This window comes from Pelodiscus sinensis, chromosome 9 (assembly GCF_052426305.1).
Source record: "Pelodiscus sinensis isolate ZL-2025 chromosome 9, ASM5242630v1, whole genome shotgun sequence".
Lineage (NCBI taxonomy): Eukaryota > Metazoa > Chordata > Testudines > Trionychidae > Pelodiscus > Pelodiscus sinensis.
In genome coordinates this window covers 68,096,893-68,115,711 of record NC_143060.1, presented here as the reverse complement: position 1 = coordinate 68,115,711, position 18,819 = coordinate 68,096,893, and the positions used below count along the sequence as shown (strand labels likewise).

Genomic DNA, 18,819 nt, shown 5'->3' with positions numbered 1-18,819 from the left:
TGCAGATCTGTCTGTTACTGTCCCCATTCCTTGCCAATGAAATGGTCACTTGACTGGTGATTGCTAAGGCTAAGATTTTGTCATGGCTATTTTTTAGTAAGCCATTGACAGGTCTCAGGCAATAAACAAAAAAATAAGAACTGTGACCTGTCTGTGACTTGCTGCTGCAGCTCCATGGTTTCCCCCACCACAGTGCTGGCTAGTAGTTGTGGGACCCCTGCAGGGGTAACCTGACGAGGTTGTCTTGCTTGGCTGCCAGCTCCAGTCCTGTAGCCCCAAGTTTATCTGTGACATAAACTTAGCCTAATGCAGTTGTGGCCAACCCGCGGCTCTTGAGCAGCATGTGGCTCTTCTCCCCCCACCTCCCAGGTGCGGCTTGCAAAGCCGCCCCCCGCAGCTCGTGAAGCTGCCCATGTGCCCCTGAAAACAGCCCCTGCCTCCCTGTGCTTGCTGGTGCAGGGGAGCTGTCCGGCATGGCCATTAAAAATGGCGTCTTCAAGATGGTGTTGGACGGCGGGAGCCTGATGTGGCCCAAAAGACTCTAAATGCATTTCTTAAAGGGGCAGGCCTTTTTTTCCTTGCTCTACCAAAAGCGCAGCTGGGGGCTTCTTTTAAAGGGGCAGTCGACAACTTTTCCCCCTGGACCTTTGCACTGTAACGGGTTGGCCATCCCGGCCTAGTGATTGACTTGGATGACACCTGGCTAGAGGCATCAGCCCATCTTTGTTGTCTTTGGGGAACTAGTTTATCCAGACTTGTCTAGGAAACACATTTCCCCCCCCCCCCTGCATCCCCCTCCTGTTCTGCAATGTGATTTGTCCTTTTCATATTTGTTCATTTTTTTTAATTGTATCCTTTGGTATATATGGTTGTGACTACTTTCTTCCACTATTTGATCTGAGGAAGTGGGTCTGGCCCACGAAAGCTCATCATCTAATAAACCATCTTGTTAGTCTTTAAAGTGCTACATTGTCCTGCATTATGATCATGTGAGACTTCTTTATAATCGCTATTGTTTTTCTACTCCAGCGGTTCTCAAAGTTTTTGGGCTCTGGAGCCCTTTACATGCGTCAACACTTATGCGGAGTCCCAGCGGTCCACTGATTGATTGTATGTGTTATTCCTATTGATGTTTCCAGTTTGTCAACCTTGCCATGCTCCTGGAGAGGTCTCGCGGAGCCCTGGGGCTCCACGGAGCACAGTTTGAGAAACACTGTTCTGCTCCATCTTATGTTCATATGGTTTCCCAACTGGTTAACAAACATGACGAATTCTGGCTCCAGGCCTTTACCCAGAGGCATATGAACTATGCTGAGTACTGATCAGTGCACTCATATAACAGCAGACAACATAGTTCTGCCATCAAAGTGACTTTCCTACAGATTTGGGATAGGAATGTGAAAGTGTAGCCATATGCAAGGCTAACCAATGAGCCTGGTTGCCTGGTTACATTCAGGCTCCCAGTATGTGCAGGGAGCACACTGGCTCCCTGGGAGCCACCTGCCCCCCTGCGCTGCTGCTTTTTGTATCCCTTAAGATTTTTATGCAGTCGGGGGTGTGATGGTCGTATGGGCTGGCTTACCTTCACAAGCTTTAATCTAGCTAGCACAAGTAAAAATAGAAGCCCACAGTGTGGCACAGGTTTAGTGCAAGTACACTCTGAAGCTCGTGTTACTGCATCTACGCTATTTTAGTCATGCTAGCTAGATTCAAGCTACTACTGGTATGTCAGCCTGGGCTGCAGTCACATCTCTAATTGGAGCATAGACATATCTTGAGTTGAGAGGACTTAGACATTTTAGAGCTTTTCTAACTTAAGTGATTTTGTCCGTTTTTAGTTTTATCTTGGTGTAAAGCCCTTTTAGGATTTTAAATTAAGCACTTCCTGCCCTAGGACTTTTCCCAAGATGGATGCATATTCCCAATCTCTTTGATTTAGAGAAGTACTTTGTAGATAGATACAGCTGCCTAGTCTTCATTCTACCCAGACCTGTCTCAAGCCACAGTTGTGAGACCCTGAAGTAATGATTCAGTGTGGACAGCCAGCTCTCTGAAGAGCCAAAGCAGCTAAGTTGGTGAAGCCTCATAGAGTACAGTTTGACCAATCCCCTGCATTCCTCCAGCTCCCTCAGCAAAAAACCATCCAGATGCATCCAAGTTGTCTGTCATGCACTGCCAGTGACTTTGGAGTCAATGAGGAACCAATCTGCTAGAATTGTGAACCATCCCTTGGGCCCAGAAATCCATCGTAGTTCAGCTTAAAGGAAAAGTAGAGCGGGTGCTTATGGACAACACCATAGTTCTGGACAGTCACTCTCCGACTTACAGACATACACACATAAAACAAAAGCTCACCTACTGCCATAAAGGAGCAGGCAAAAGTCTAGGTGAGCAGCGTAAGGGCTGGCCACAAGAGCTGGGGAGCTGTCGTGCAGCCAGTGGCTGAAGAGATGCAGCATTTAAAGGGGAAACAACCGCTTCTCTCCTCCAAAGTCCTCCAGCTTGTGCTTGCTGCCTCCTGTTGAAGGGGGCGGGGTCCAGCCTTGAAGGAAGGAGGGTAGTTGTGGAACAGGCCTGACTGTAGAAGCCAGAGCAGAGCCCACAACAGGGGGATGCCAAGAAGTCCCCTTCAGAATTTCCACCTAACTCTTCCTCTAATTAAACCTGTCTTTCCTCAAGCACTATCATTCAAGGTTAAATAAAAAGTGATTTTTTTTTCTATTTTACATTGTAAATGTACAGTATTTCAGCTACATTATGGGTTAAATAGGCTTTTGTGAGCTAGCCTGGGAATCCAACTGCCACATGTCGTTTCTATGGGAGAATACATTCCAAGGGCCAAACAACCGACTTACAAACAAACTTTTGGAACTCAACCCATTTGTAAGTTGGGGACTTCCTGTATTCTCATAATCAAGGAAGTGCTTGTTCCCAGGCCATGTGCAAGGAAGTGGCAAGTCGACGTGCTTGTGCATGAAACACAACATATCTGGTATTCATCTAGCAAGGGAGGGTGATTTGGCAGATAAGATCTCCTGGAGACTTAGAGAAAGCATGAATGCTTTCTAAAACAGCCTGTGAGGTCAGACTCTTATTTAGCAAGTTGGGTCCTCCCCTTTTATAGATGACTTTGCTGCCAGGACCGACTCTGTGTCCCCTGCGTTGCTCTTGGTGAGGGATGACAAGAGGACCTTAATAGACTCCTTTCTGTGAGAGTCAAACATGCAGCTCCAGTACAAGTTGATCCAACTGGTCTTTTGGCTGCTCAGGAAAATGGGACCAGACAGTGCCTGTGAGATCCTGATAGCCTGAGCGTGGATCAGATGTTTCTGGTATGCAGAGCAGACCTGTCAACTTCTTCACAAAATCTCTGGTCATAAGACATTACAACCCAACCCTAGGTCTCTTCATCTGGCTGTTGGTGCTGTGAGATGAATTGTCCTGCTTTACTGAAATGTGGGCTCTCCAGAAAACATGCCATTCTCAAGCATTACACTGAAGTGGAAAAAAGATTGACTTATGGGCAGCTAACAACAGTTTATGCAGCACTCGTGCTAATTTACTCATCTCAAGAACGAAGTTATTTTTAACATCCATTTGCGTGCACTTGTCTGCAGTTTGTTCTTTTCACCGTCCACTTGAAGGAGTCTCCATTCTTCTCCCGGATGGTCTCTAGACTCCATTTGTATGTGCTTATCAGAGACCAAGTGCCAACGACACTGAAGCCTGCTTTTCACCAGACTAGTGACACATTCTTCAGGCCTTTGAGAATGCTTTTGTAGCTCTTCTCTTTGGTGCCCTCCCCCCCTTTTTTTTTTGCCACGGAGGGTCAATGAATGTACTATTGTGATAATTTATTCTATTAGTTCAAGAGGCAGAGATTTGCATGGTGATCTGGGCCCACTTATTCTATCAAAATTAACGCAGCTGCAGAGTCACCTGTCAGGATGATGCCACCTAATGGCATTTTTGTTTTTTCCAGTTTGCTTTTTTTTAAAAAAAGCAAAGAAATTCCACAAACCAACAGTAAAACACATAAATAAGGTTGCAGAGGCAAGCACTCATGGTAGGAAATGTCAAAATTAAAATTGGTCATGCAGCTTTAACTTGGCCCCTGGTGTGTATCCAAGATGGCACATTTATAACCTCACAGTCAGTACTAAGAACCCTGCCTCATTCAGTGCACAGGATCCACATGTCCTATATGTGAATCAGGTCTGTGGAGTGAAAGAGGCTGCTGTCTGTACAAGCATTCCCTCCTTTGTTGTAGGAGTTAGAGGTGTTTAGTGAATGAGGCAGCGGATTGCATAAAGAGAAAGGATGGCCTCAGGGCAAAGGCGGTTGAAAGCTGCCAAGACAAATTGGATTCTGTTGCTGCCTGTGTCCCAAGGTTCATGTGGAATATCAGTCAGGGCACTTAAACCACACTTCTTTCTCCGGTGGTCACTAATTTGGGCAGCCAGAAAGTGAGGCACCCACACAGTTAGGGTCTGATTTGCAGATATGCTGAGATGTATTTGTGAGCTGCTTAGGTACTGTCGTGATCAGCATAGAAAAATCCTTCAGAAAATGAATAGTTCTGTCTTCAGAGCAGTGTTCGAATTGGTGGCCATAAGCAGTAGAACAAATTACTGAATAGCTGGTCGTTATTTCAGCAGCATCCGTCCCATGCACTGAATGATGCAGAGCTCCTTTTTGTCATTTATCAGGCAGATTTCACAGGACATGGTACATTTATTTAGGAAAGAAACAATTCTGAGAACACCCTAAAATAGTAAGTCTACACATATGCGAAGCGTATCATGTGTTGTCCATCTTCCTCAAGATGACCTTCCAGGGTTTTGCCCTCTTGATTTACAATCTCCTGCCATTTCTTGGATCAGAGTAAGGTACTTTGAGGCAGTTTGGGCTGTTCCTCTGTGCCCTTTCTTTGCCTCCTGGTCTTTTGAACCCAATTTGAACTCTTCTTTGGTCTTGGGCTCTGCAGTAAATACCAACTTTCCCTTTCTTCTTCCTCCCTTCTTTTCCCCCACCAATTTTAGTTCCTGGAGGAAGCTTAGTAACCTTCCCTATCAAGCTGAACATTATATTCCAGCTCCAAAGATGCATACATTTAATATCTATGGATGTTAGATGAATATTCCTTAGCCAAGAGCATTGGGCGATCTCCGCAGTCGTTTGAAGTTTCCACACTTCCAGTGTTTCAAGTGGTGCAGGGATTTATTTGAATTAAATCAGTTTTTCTATTGATTAAAATTGGTTGAAAAAACTGCTGGAAAACTGCCCCTTATCCGTTTTTAATGGAGGCTGAGGCTTTGGAGACCAAGACAATAGCATGAAGCAGTGTTGCCCGATCTTGTAATAATTTGCATTCTGTGGTTTGGCAGTGTTCTGCTTTGTGACCAGAACCAGAGATATTACAGTTAATACGAGGCCCTGGTGCGCACAAAGGAGATGCTTACATTTGGGAGTGGTGTTCTGTCTCTGTAATGGTTTGTATTAGTGCAGTTGGCAAAATCACAAACACTTCAGCCCAGCAAAGTAGATAAATAATAGAATATGGTCAGAATGTCTGAGAATTGATATACTCTCACCAAGCCTTACAGAAAAAGCCAGTCATCATCCCCACCTGAGATTGTCGTGCTGCCATCTCCCAGGGCATGTAGGCTGGGAAACAGCTTTTGTTACACTGACTCCCATAGTGCAGGTCGAGTGGGGGCTTCAGCCCTTTTTCCTTGCTTGTATTTCCTCACCCTACTAATGTAGGGGTACAGGAGCTTATTAGCAAATAAGCCATGGCATTCTTATGGTCTGACATCTGCTGCTTCTCCAGACTTAACCTACCTGAGTTAATTGTCATTTTGTGATTACCTGTCTGCACTTCTCATACTTGTTTATTACAGCATTTCATCTTGTGTATCTCCTGGTCTAGGGTTACTCCTGGTCAGCTGCTTACGCTTTTTGGGCCGTAGGCCTTGTCAAAGCTCTTATACTACAGATGTTGTGGCTTGTAGATTTCTGCATTACTGCCTTAACTTATACCTGTGTCTTAGCTAGCAAAGGCAGCCTGTGCTAGTGTGTTGTGTAGCTGAGTACCAGCTTAGTTGGAACCATGTCCTTGAGGAGACGGGGACTTACCTTGTTATCAGACACAATAGTAAAGATTTTATGTAGCGACATAACCACAACTAGTAAAAGGGACCTTTAAGTGGTGCCAAATGCTAACAGTAATGCATTGCAGAATCCCCGTACTTACATAACTGAGTATTCTTCTCTTAACCACCTGACTCTGTGCCCCACACTCCTTGAAGCAGCTAATGCTTGGGTGCCCCTTTTCGGCGCTCCCTCCATGTGCTTAGATGGGAGCTGAGGTGTTTAGGGCTAGCACCAATCGTTGTGTGGGGCTTCTACAAGCCCTGGTGGAGCAGTAGGTTCTAGATAATTTCAGTGCGATTGCATTGAATTCTGTGAGTGTGATTGTGCAAAGATGACTCTCGAAGAGCTGCGTTTGATGGTGAGTAATCTTTTCTCCCAGAGTTAATTCAACTATTTTTTATTCCTGGCTTTGCAACAGATTTCTTATGGTATCCTTGGGGAAGTCACTTACTCTGTTTGTAATTGGTGTCCATATCTCTTATTGAGGAATAACAAATGTGGTGGGGAAAGAGACTATTTAATAGTGTTGTTAATATTTATAAAGTGCTATACTTTAGTTACAGAATTAATGACGTGTCAGTTGTAGTGACACCAACAAGTGTTTACTTTTGTGAGCCTCGAGGGGTCAAGCAGTTGTGGGAGACAAAGCAGAATAGAGTTCTATCAGCAGCAAAACTGCTAGCTAAATTCTTAGGGCAAAATCTGATGACCAGTTATTACCATAAGAGGCAGAAAAAGTACATCTGGATTGTCTGATCTCAAATTAATTTTGTGATGTGGCAGATGGAAGAGCTAGTTTAAGAGTGTTAGTTTATAAACAGGTATGAAGTTGAGAGAATCAATATAGAACCTGCTGACTTGTTTTGTTGAACTGAGTTTTGTTTGAGAGTATATTGATGCTTAAGAACTCAATCCAAAGGGAGCAGTGGTTTCAGGAGTGAAACCCACCTTATCTCCGCATCAAGATCACACCCCACAAATTGGTAATTTCACACACATTTCTTCTCCCCCACTGAACACTCAGTTACCATGGTCTTTATGTCTCCATTCTAGGTCAGCCACTGGTGCTCTCTCAGTCTACTGTGGTGCAGCTTCAGAGTCCTGGAGTTCATCCTGCATCCCAGCCAACCATAGCTGTCACTGGAGGGCCCACACAGCTTCCCAGTCACACTGTCAACATACTGGCATCAGCTGCAGGAAACAGTTTAGTGAGTGGAAAAATAGCACTGGCTAAACCCCTCCATGGCATCACACAAACGACAGGCATGGATGTAAGTTCCAGCTGTTTATGATCATTTAGGTTTGAAACCACATGTCCCTTCAGCTGCTGTCCAGGGCCCCTTCTGAGTGTGGGTCTGGCATCATTGCCACCATTGTAAGCTCTGTACTGATCAATGTAGCCCTTCTGATGGGGGTGCTGTTAGCTCTCCATGTAGTGGAGAAACTGTAGTGGAAAAACCCATTGGATGGGATCAATCTCTGTATGACTATGGATGATCAGAGCAGAATGCTATATTTTGTGGAGATAGGATTTCCCAGACTCAAATTTAAAAAAAAACAAACCCAAACTCTCCCCAAACCTTCATTATTTTTATTGGCCGGCCAAATGAAAGCAACTTCTGGCTAACATTAAAACATTGTTCAATAATACTTGGCTTAGACTGTTACTGTTGTGCTAATTCATGAAAGTTAGGACATGGAGCTTATTAGAAACTGCCTTGTGTTTTTGAATATAGCATGCTGAATGAAGTGAAAGAGCTATTAGCAGCTGTTATGAAAATTAATTAGATTTTTAAAAATCATTCAAGTATTCTGAAATGGTGGTAAGAAATGTCTTTAAAAGAATTTTACTTCACATTATTTTTAGCCAAACACAGTTTAGTTCCCTTATACTTCAAGATGTAGAAAAGGTACATTATTGGGGAAAGGCAATTACTGGTTATATTTGTGCATAGGTGGAAAAGGGGAAATACTGTATTGAAAAACAGGTTTCACTGTTTCATCTCTAGTATAAACGGTGTTAAATCTGGGGCTCTGCAAGGAATGTGGCTTTGAGCCGACAGCTCTGGTATCGAGGTCCTGCCAAGCTAGTTGGGCATCATTTGGCAACATTTTAGCTTGAGGTTCTGTCTGGATTAAGGATATTAAAATGCAGTTAATTGACTGGTCGATAGGCAGGCACTTACTTCTGCATTCCTCCTTTGAAATGTACAAGAGCCCTGCATTTCAAAGGAGGAATGCAGAACTCCATGTACAGCCTGGGGCCAGCCAAAAGTCCTGCTGACTCTGGGCTGCATGCTGTGTGCATGCTTTGAAATGCACAAGAGTACCCAGCAGAGGCTCTTGTGCATTTCAAAGCCATGGAGCCAGGGGTCAGCAGGGGACTCAGTCCCCCACTGACCTCGGGCTCCATGCTACACTACTCCCCGGCTGACTCTCCTGACATGCTACTCCCCAGCTGATCCCGGGTTCTGGGGAAGTGCTGTGCAGAGCCCGGGATCAGCTGAGGAGTCCCCAGCTGACCCAGGGCTCCAATGAGCCTTTGAAATGCTCAGAGGTGCCAGTTTCAAAATGGCAGCCTGCCACACTGCAGATCTGCAGATCAGCTGTGCAGCGGTTGCCCCTTTGTAATTCTGCCTTGGGGTGCTGCCACTTTGAAGTACCCCTTATAGAGGCAGCGGGGGGGGGGGGGGGAATATCGACTAGTCAGAATACTATCCGATAAGTAAATGTTTATCCGATAGTTGACTAGTCTTTTACATCCTTAATCTGGATGTTGGTGTAGTGATCTTAGATAAAGTTGTCTTTCTTTAGAAAGAAACGGGCAGGTCAGCTAACTGAAACAACTGTGTGTGTGTTTGTTTTTTAAAGTGAATTCATTTCAAGCCTCCAGAAGAAAACAGGGAAGGGCAGCTTGGTAGAACTTAGTTCTTGAAGAAATTAGAACAGTGGACAGATAGTGATGTAAAAAGGCTGGAGAGAAAATGCGGTGACTGAACTTGAACAGAATGGGATGTGAAAATAGAACTTTGGGCCACACGTTCCATTGACGCAAATGGGCGTAGTTTTGTCAATTTCAGTGAAGCTGCTCTAGTTGGCTCTACTGAATAGCTGACTGTTTATCGTGAACAGGGAAAAGATTAAACAAAATACAGACTATGTAGCACTTTAAAGACTAACAAGATGGTTTATTAGATGATGAGCTTTCGTGGGCCAGATCATCATCTAATAAACCATCTTGTTAGTCTTTAAAGTGCTACATAGTCCTGTATTTTGTTTCAGCTACACCAGACTAACACGGCTACATCTCTATCACTATTCTTCAGGGAAAAGATGTTAGTAAATGGGTGGGTAGGTGCTGGGTGACTTTCTGGTATGTTGATCTCTGGTCACTAGCACTGAGACTGTCTTCCCTTCCCCGCTGCCTCTTATTTTTTGGTATGGATAATTCCATCCTTACTGGCTGGCTTCAGTTTTTCTGGCATGCAGAGAGAGAGAGAGACTATTGCTAATATTCATTTTTGTTTCTGTTATGAAGCCATCTTTGTATTTTAAACACATTATTTTCCCATTCTTCCTGTCACTGGTAAAGCCATTTTCGTTTAACTTCTTTAAAAACCCCAGGTAATATTTTAAAAGCTGTAAGACTATTTACTGGCTCCAGCCTTCTGGAAAAAGTGAATGCAACCTTGCTACTACTGTGGAATTTCTCTTTGGGGATTTCTCAGTGAACGAGTGAACCTTCCACTACAAAGCATTCTTTCTGCAGAGCACACCCATATCTGGATGAAATGATTCTGTGTATTAAGACACATCAGCCTTATAGGCTGAGCCAAATCACAATTAAATACACCACACGTTTTTAGAAATAAGCATCAGTACTTTCAAATTGCCCTAAGAGCTTAATTTAAACTCTCAAAAGGAAGAAAGTTCAGAGTCAGTGTTGAGTCTATTCTCTTGGCACTGCACTGTGCTCTGTTCTGACTGCCAGAATTTTGGTCCATGCCTTGATGCTCTCCTGCCTTAGGTCCCGATTAATAGATTCCAAGGTCATGATGAAGTAGCTGACCTCCTGTGTAACACAGGCCACGGGACTGCCCTGAAACAACTCTTTTTGTGAACTAGAGAAGATCTTTTAGAGAAACATCCAGTCTTGATTTAAAAACCACCACAACCTGTTCCAATTCTTCAGTACCCCGACTGATTTTTAAAAATGTGCTTTTCCAGTTTGTTTGACTTCAGATTCCAGTCTCTGGATTCTTCCCAACCCTTTCTGCTAGACTGGAGAGCCCAGTTGCCTCTTAAGCTGCTCCCTCCCTGTGCCTTCTCAGCACTATGTGCAGAGGAGGGTGTGTGTGTTTCAGCCAATGAGTTGCAATATTGGGTTGGGGGAGATGGCAGCCTGCAAAGTCTCCCTCTGCCCCCTCCCCCCTGGAGCAGCCAGTCATTTTGAGCAGTTTGAAGCTGCAGTGCCTCCAGTCCCAGCAGGGTGGGCCAGATCAAAAGTCTGTCTTGCTTGCCTCTGCCATAGGGCCTCGTGCTTAGTATTTTAAACTGCCATTTGAAAGACAGGCCTCAGTTCTACTTCCCAGTCGATAGGCTCTTTAAAAAGTAATTGTCAATCCCCTAAAATAGATACAGAGGTCTCTTACTACCGAATCTTAGGCTCTGGGCTGTGCTCACGTATTTCAGTGAAAAATCAGATTCCTCTTACAAAGCTGCCCTTATGTAGATGAGAGAGAATGGTTGACTTGGGTGGTAAAAGCGATATTTGTGCAGCTTTGTACTTAGCAGCATAAAGGTATTTCCAAAAGTATCATACTCTACATAAACCAGCACTGAAAGCAAAAATGTGTCAAATTGGAGGGTCTTGTCTTTTAACATGCCTGTTAGCTTTTCCGTTTCAAGGACCTCAACCTCTGTGTGGGAGTTTTTTTCTCTAGTACCTATATTGTGAAGGCCAAAAGTGTAAGTGGGTTCAAGAAAGAATGAGCAGTTCATGAAGGATAAGTTCCATCAATGGCAATAAGCCAAGATGGTCAGGGATTCAACCCATCTTCTGGGGGTGTCTCTAGCTGGGACTGGACAACAGTGAATGGGTCATTCAACATTACCGTGTTCTGTTCGTTCCCTCTGAAGCATCTGGTATGGGCCACTGTTGGAAGACAGGATATTGGGCTAGATGGACTATTGGTCTGACCCAGTGTTGCTGTTCTTACGTTACTGTCATGGAGCTTGTAAAATGACAGGGTTTTCTGCAAAGGCGTTAAGATGACAGTGTTTCAGATAAGCTATGACTGGGATATGCAACAGAAGATTTCAGGGTCACAATGTTTACTGCAGAGAAAGAGATGATTCTGGTCCTTGTATAGTAATTTGTATTGACTTTGAGGAGAAGGTACTCCTGTAGTTGATTCAAAGAGAGGGTCAGTTGCTACTGTTTCATTAGTGTCAAAGAATGGCTTGATAGTGGCTGCTTTTCTGTGGCTGGAGGCTTAGTCCTGCATGGTAAGCAGATAAATTATTCCTGGCTAGATTTTGAATTAAGTGTGTTCCTTTAGAGTTAAAAGCACATTTAACAGTCAGTTCAGTAGTGCTCTATGAAGGCCCTTTTACCCTTGTGTATGAAATCACTGGCCACTCATCCCCAGCCCGTGTGTAAGTGGTACCACAGTGCAGTAGGAATCTGGGTATAACTTCGTGCTACCTTGTTGCAGACACTGCCCCTAGCTTGGTGCCCGAGACTGTATACTACTATCTGACAGAGTGGGGTTCAGTTCCTATTCCCAAAAATAATGCTTTCCACTTACATAGTATCTTAAATAAAAGATTCTTAGTCAGGTTCTGTTCTGAGTAGTAACTATGCAAATGGATAGCCCTGTAGATGAGCTGTTGTTAGTTTGTGCAGAATCCCTGGGTTCAATTCCAAATCTTTCTAGGTTTCAATAGTATGGACTTGAAGTGGATGCTACCCCCTGTTGCCTTCTGATGAGTAGTCTGTTTCTATGAGGGCTATCCAGATGGGAGTATGATCTTAACAGAAGTTACCTTTACTACATGCTTTTTTTGAAAAAAGCTTACATTGAATTTGAGTTGTGTACCAAACTCATTTTTTGGTTTCTTGGCATATTCCTTTCTGTCCAGGGGCTGGGCACAGATCTTAAGAAGCATACATAGGATTGGTCCCTGACATTTCCCAGCAGCTTTTTTTCCTCTGTCTGCATGAACCTGAGGGTATTTCATGTGACCTTGCTAACCAGGAGAAAGTAACCATATTAAATATGGGCAACTGCTTTCTCCACTGGATGAATCACTCCTTCCAAATGGATACCGATTTTAGTAGACAAAAGATTCCACTTAGGATGTTTTAAGTGAAATGAGCAGTGTTGATCCTAATAGCATAGATGTCTGGAGGACAAGAAGCCCTTCTAACTAGGGATCCAGCATACTAGAAAATAAAGCTTTGAATTGCAGTCGCCATTCCTGAGCAGCCTGCTGGGAACACCATTTTATATCCCCTTGCTGATAACACTGCAGTGTGCAAAATATGGAAATGTCCCAGTACCAGAGAGAAAAATCACACTTTCCATCTTGCTGCAAGATCTAGTGCCTCATTCTTTAGAAGTTAGACATTTACATTGCTTTTATGATTTCTACAACAGCAATTAAAGAATGTAAACATAAAAGAGGGAGACATACAGTTTAGGCATATAATTATAAGCAATAGCATGAAATAAAGCAAGGTTGAAATTAGCATTTAAATTAGCTGTTAGCACTCAAGAATGGCATCTTGGCTTGCTTGTGAATAGTTCTGAAAACATTTGCTGAATGTGTGATGGCAGTCAAAAAAGCTAACACTATCAGAAACCATCAGGAAAGAAATGGTTACAAAGACAGAAAATAGCATAAAACCATGGCTAACCAGTTTAAAACCTAGTATTTCTCCATATAGTGCACTGTCAACCTGTGGTACTTGTTGCTAGGAATTCTAGGAGAATCATAGAAGATTAGGGTTAGAACTGAGTCCTCAGAAGGTCAATTAGCCCTCAAAGCAGGACCCAACCCCAACTAAATCATCTCAGCCAGGGCTTTGTCAAGACAGGACTTAGAATCCCCATCCTTGGAGACTTTTATCGTCTCTCTAGGGAACCCATTCCAGTGCTTTACCACCCTCCTAGTGAAGTAGTCTTGGATGGATATTAAGGAAAAACATTTTTGACTGCAAATTATAAATGGGTTCAGAAAAGAATGAGAAGCTGTTGGAGGATAGGTCCATCAGTGTCAATCAGCCAAGATGGCTAAGAATGGAATTCCATGCTCTGAGGTTTCCTTAAATCTCTGACAGCCAGAAGCTGGGCCTTAGTGATGATGGATCAATCAACAAATTGCTGTCGTCTTCTTCAAATGCTTGTTCATGCTGACTGCAGGCAGGGGTGTGTGCAGTGAAAACTCCCATTGGGATTGGCTGTGGAGCCCCATGGAGTGGTGCTGCAATGGGGGGCATGCAGAAGGCCCTGTGCAATTTAAAAGGCAAGGGCTTCTACTCCTGATACTTTCTAATTTACAAGGCCAAGGCCACACTAGACCTGGGAGGCCTCAGCCAAGAGGAGGTTGAGGTTTCTCATGGTATCCCTGGGCCACCATCATTCCTTCATTGGATCACGGTGACTGTATGCCACCCTGGACGTGAAAGACGCACACTCTCATATAGCTATTCTCCCAAGGCACGGACAGTTCCTCAGGTTCATAGTGAACCACAGCCATTATCCGTGTACAGTCCTCCCTTTTGGGTGGTTGACACCACTATGCATGTTCACCAAACGCATGTTGGTGGTAGCAGCCTTCCTGTGCAAAAAAGTCCAGGTTTATCCATACCTGGGCACCTGGCTACTGAGGGGCCACTCCAGGGAACAAGTTTAGGCCCACATGTAGTTGACTCTGGATATATTAGTCACCTCAATGCGGGTCAGTCCACATGGGGTAATTCTTGACTCAGTCCAGGCAAGAGCCCTCTTCCTGGACCCCAGGTTTCAGACTACGACCAATATTATCAAATCTTTCATGCAGTAGCCAACCACAATGGTAAAGATGTGTCTCTGCCTACAAGGACACATGATGATATGCTCTTATGTGATGAGACATGCAAGGCTACACTTCAGACCACTACAAGCCTTGTTTCCTTAACCTACTGTCCAAATCAGGACATGCTGGATCTGTATTGATAATCCATGAGCAAACAGCTTTCAGACTCCATATTAACGGCAAGGAACTCAGGGCTGAGAGACTAGCCTGCCGAGCCTTGTGCTCACCATGGCCGTGTTCTACAGAAACAAGTAGGGAGGAGCAAGTTCCCTCTCTGTGAGGAAGCCCTGTATCTTTGGGACTTCTGCATAGCCCATTCTGTTCACCTCAAGACTCAATAACTTCCAGGCTGCAGAATAATCAGGCGGACAGTCTCAGCTAAACATTCCTTACTCACGAATGGTCCATCAGATCAGATGTTATCCACTCAATTTCCCTAAGGTGGGGGAGTGCCGGCTGCTTCAACTGCATTTCTAGCTCAGGTCCCAGTTCTGGAAATATGTAGGGCAGGGACCTGGTCTTCAGTGCATAAATTGTGCCATCAAACACCAGGCTAAAGCTGATTCAGCAGTTGGCAGAGCTGTACTCCAATCAATGATTTGTTTTTATTTTCAGACCATTGTTACAAGATGTCAAATAATGTAGGGCCACTGTAAACAGACCTGCCAAATGTTCATTCCCTGTCAGTTTGAGACCTATCAGTTAGACAGTGTTTAATCCATTTAATGTGTGCCATCTTGATTTTATATTCTAGTTTTTAATCAAAATGCCATACTGTATCCAGTCAAGTACCTTACAGAAGTCTACATATATTACTTCAACACTATTGCCTTTATCAGCTAAACTTGTAATCTCATTTAAAAAGTCAAGTTAGTTTGACAGGATCTGTATTTCATAAGCCCATGGTGATTTGGATTATATTATTAATGTACATTAAATACATTACATTATTAGTCAAGTCCCATATCAGCTTATCTATTACCTTGCATGGTAATGATGTCCCACTGATATATGCCTATAATTAGTTGTCACCCCAATTGTCCTTTTAAAATATTGGCACATTAGCTTTCTTTCAGTATTCTGGAGCTTCTCTGGTGCCCAAAGACTTATTGAAAACAAACAGTAACAAATCATCAAAGCCTGAGCCAGCTCTTTAAAAAGTCTTGGATACAAGTGATCTGGACTTACTGATTTAGAAATGTCTGAATTTAGTAGCATCTGTTTATCATTTACTAGTGAAATGGAAAGAGTGTTATTGCCATATGATGAGACTACATCACATCCCTTCCCCATCCCATCTAATTCTGAACAGAAGTATGTATGGAACACCTCTACTTTTTCAATGTTGTTGTTGATCATTTCTGATTCCATTTAATAATGTACCAGTACCATCATGAAGATTATTTTTGTTCCTAAATATATTCAAACACATTTTTGTTGTCCTGTTGGTTGTAGAGTTCTCCTAGTGTTAGTTTAGCAGCCAACATAACCTCCTTCCAGTGTCGCTGCTTGTGCATCTCTGCTGTTATCTACAGGATAAAAGTGTAGTGTATTGGTAGCTTTGGTTTGAGACACATAAAATAAACTGGTGGATATGCTGAAATGAATAATCCTGCACAGGCCCTTAGGGAAGTGCTGGTTGGGGCTAAAATCCATTTCTTCTCTTTTTACTTCCAAGATTCCAGACCTTTTATCTAAATAAATAAATAAGACATTTAATGTTCGTTGACTAAAATACCATATGGCTCAGAAAACAAAACTACGTGTGTGGATGTGGAATATGTTGTATCTTACATGGCTAGTACAGTTTTCTGAACTCTGATTGTCTGAGATTTGGGTAGCTGAAGCTTTTTCCGCTTCCAGATTGTATCCTATCCAAATGGCTTGGTTATCAAAAAGTTTCCCTAAAAGTTGTTAAATGCTTTCAAAACCTGATGTGTTTTGCAGTATCTGAAAAGTTTCAGCTATAATCAGAAAGGTGTTTGTGCACAAAGCTCCATACTTATGGAGATTTTACACACCCCATTCACTTCTCTCCCCTCCCCAATTTGGAATAAGAACAAACAACTTCTTTTTCATAGGCTTGTCAGTGGCAGCAGACTAGACATATTATAAATGATCTTTACAGAACACAGATCAGCAGGGAGAGAAGCCAAATCCTTAGAGCATTGTGACTTGTTTTCTTGGTTTCTGGAGCCCAGCTGCAGTATCATGAAGGAGAATATAGTAGTGAAATGTTAGTCATGTGGCTTCTTCAGAATGATGGAATGACAGTTAGTGTCTGCAAGGAAAACTGGCTGCAAAAGCTGCACAGCAGAATATTGTAGTTTTGAGAGTTATCTTCAGGAAGGAAAGAGTAAAGCTACCAAAAATATCTTTAACTTTGTCTCTTGTAGTTCATTGAATTACAGAAGATTAGAGTTAGAAGAGACCTTAGGAGGTCAGCTAGTTCAATCCTCTGATCAAAACGGGACCAATCCCAAGTTTTTGTCAAGCTTGGTCTTAAAAACCTCCAAGGGATGGAGATTCCACCACCTACCGCATCAGCCAATTCTAGTGCTTCACCACCCTCCCAGTGAAATAGTTTTTCCTAATATCCAACCTAAATCTCCCCCACTGCAACTTGAGACCTTTGCTCCTTGTTCTCTCATCTGCCACCACTGAGAATAGCCTCTCCCCATCCTTTTCGAAAACCCCCTTCAGGAAGTTGAAGGTTGCTATCACATGCCCTCTCACGCTTCTCTTCTGTATATTGAATAAGCCCAGTTTCCTCAGCCTCTGTTAATAATAAACATTTCCCTCTGAGGGACTCTCTCCAATTTGTCCACATCCTTTCTGCAGTGGGGGACTCAAAACTGGACACAGTACAGGCAGTCCCCGAGTTACACGGATACGACTTATGTCGGATCCGCAGTTACGAACGGGGCTTTTCTCGCCCCGGAGGATTGGAGCGGCGGGACGCCCAGATGTGCTGCAGTCCCATCGCCCCCGTCCTCCAGGGCGAGAAAAGCTGTTCCACGTCTCCCTGGTCTGCTGGGGGGGGAGCCCCCCCCAGCAGACTAGGGAGACACGGAGCAAAGCCTTGGAGCACGCCCGCAGCGGGACAGCCCGGTCGCGCTTGGGCTGACCCGCTGCGGGCGTGCTCCGCGGCTTTGCTCCCCGTCTCCCTGGTCAGCAGACCAGGGAGACGGAGCAAAGCCGTGGAGGACGCGGGCGGTCCTGCCACCCGCGTCTCCCTGGTTTGCTGGGGGGAGGGGGGTGCAGCTAGTGCGCCCCCCCCCCCCCCCCCAGCAGACCAGGCTTTTCTTGCCTTCGCCTGGGGTAGAGCAGCTGGGGCGCTGCCAGGTTGGTCCCGCAGCGCCGCTCCTCGGCGCTACTGTACCAACCCGGCAGCACCCCAGCTGCTCTGCCCCAGGCGTCCCCAAGTCAGCCGCTGCTGAAACTGACTAGGGGCTGACTACAGGAAGCCTGAGGCAGAGTTGCTCTGCCCCGGGCTTCCTGGAATCAGCCGCTGATCAGTTTCAGCAGCAGCTGACTTGGGGACACCTGGGTTTCTTAAGTTGAATCCGTATGTAAGTCAGAACTGGCGTCCAGATTCAGCCGCTGTTGAAACTGATCAGTTTCAGCAGTGGCTGACGCCAGTTCCAACTTACGTACAGATTCAACTTAAGAGCAAAACTACAGTCCCTATCTTGTACGTAACCCGGGGACTGCCTGTACTCCAGATGTGGCCTCAGTAGTGCTGAATAGAGGGGAATAATCACTGCCATTGATCTGCTGGTCACGCTCCTACTAATGCAGCCCAATCTGCCCTTAGCCTTCTTGGCAGAAAGAGCACACTAAATCATATCCAGCTTCTCATTTAGTGAACCCCCAGGTCCTTTTCTGCAGAACAGCCACTTAACCAGTAGCACTGCATGGATTTTTTTTCCATTCTAAATGTCAGACTTTGCATTTGCTGAACCTCATTGGATTTTTTTAAAAGATGGGTTAGCCTTTTTCTAGTCATCCAGGAGCACTCCCAGCCAATGGCTCTATCACATTAGCCAGCTCTCTCAGACCCTCAGAGGCTTAGATCCAGCCTCATGGACTTATGCATATCTAAATAGTCCTTAACCTGTTCTTTCACCAATGAGAGCTGCTCCTGACTCCTCATACTGTGCTGTCCAGTGCATTAGTCTGGTGCTCTGTGACCTTCCTGATTACATCCCTGCATGCTCGAGCAATATTAACTTTCCACTTCTTGCAAGCTTCCTTTTTGAGTTTAAGATCACTAAAGATTTATCTGTTAAGCAAAGCTGGTTGCTTGCCATATTTGCTCTTCTTTCTACATATTGGGATGCTTTGTTCCTGTGCCACCTTTGAAATACAGCCAGCTCTCCTGGATTCCTTTACCCCTCATTAGTCTCCCAGGACATCTTGCCCATCGCTTTCCTGAGGGAGTCAGTCTGCTTCTCTGAAGTCCAGGGTCCGTATTCTGTTGCTTTCCTTTTTGCCTTTTGTCAGGATCCTAAACTCAACCATCTCATGGTCACTGCTGCCCACATTACCACTCATCTCTACTTCCCCTACCAGTTCTTC

General features: G+C 44.3%; 1 protein-coding gene across 2 annotated transcripts in view; it reads left to right on the top strand.

The window, feature by feature from the left end:
* ATF6 (activating transcription factor 6) overlaps positions 1–18,819 on the top strand; it is a 115,874-nt gene that overhangs the window by 9,613 nt on the left and 87,442 nt on the right. For both annotated transcript variants that reach the window (XM_075937104.2, XM_075937105.2), the window contains exon 7: positions 7,210–7,427. In XM_075937104.2, the coding sequence (XP_075793219.1) occupies positions 7,210–7,427 (218 nt within the window). The remainder of the gene's footprint in view (positions 1–7,209; positions 7,428–18,819) is intronic.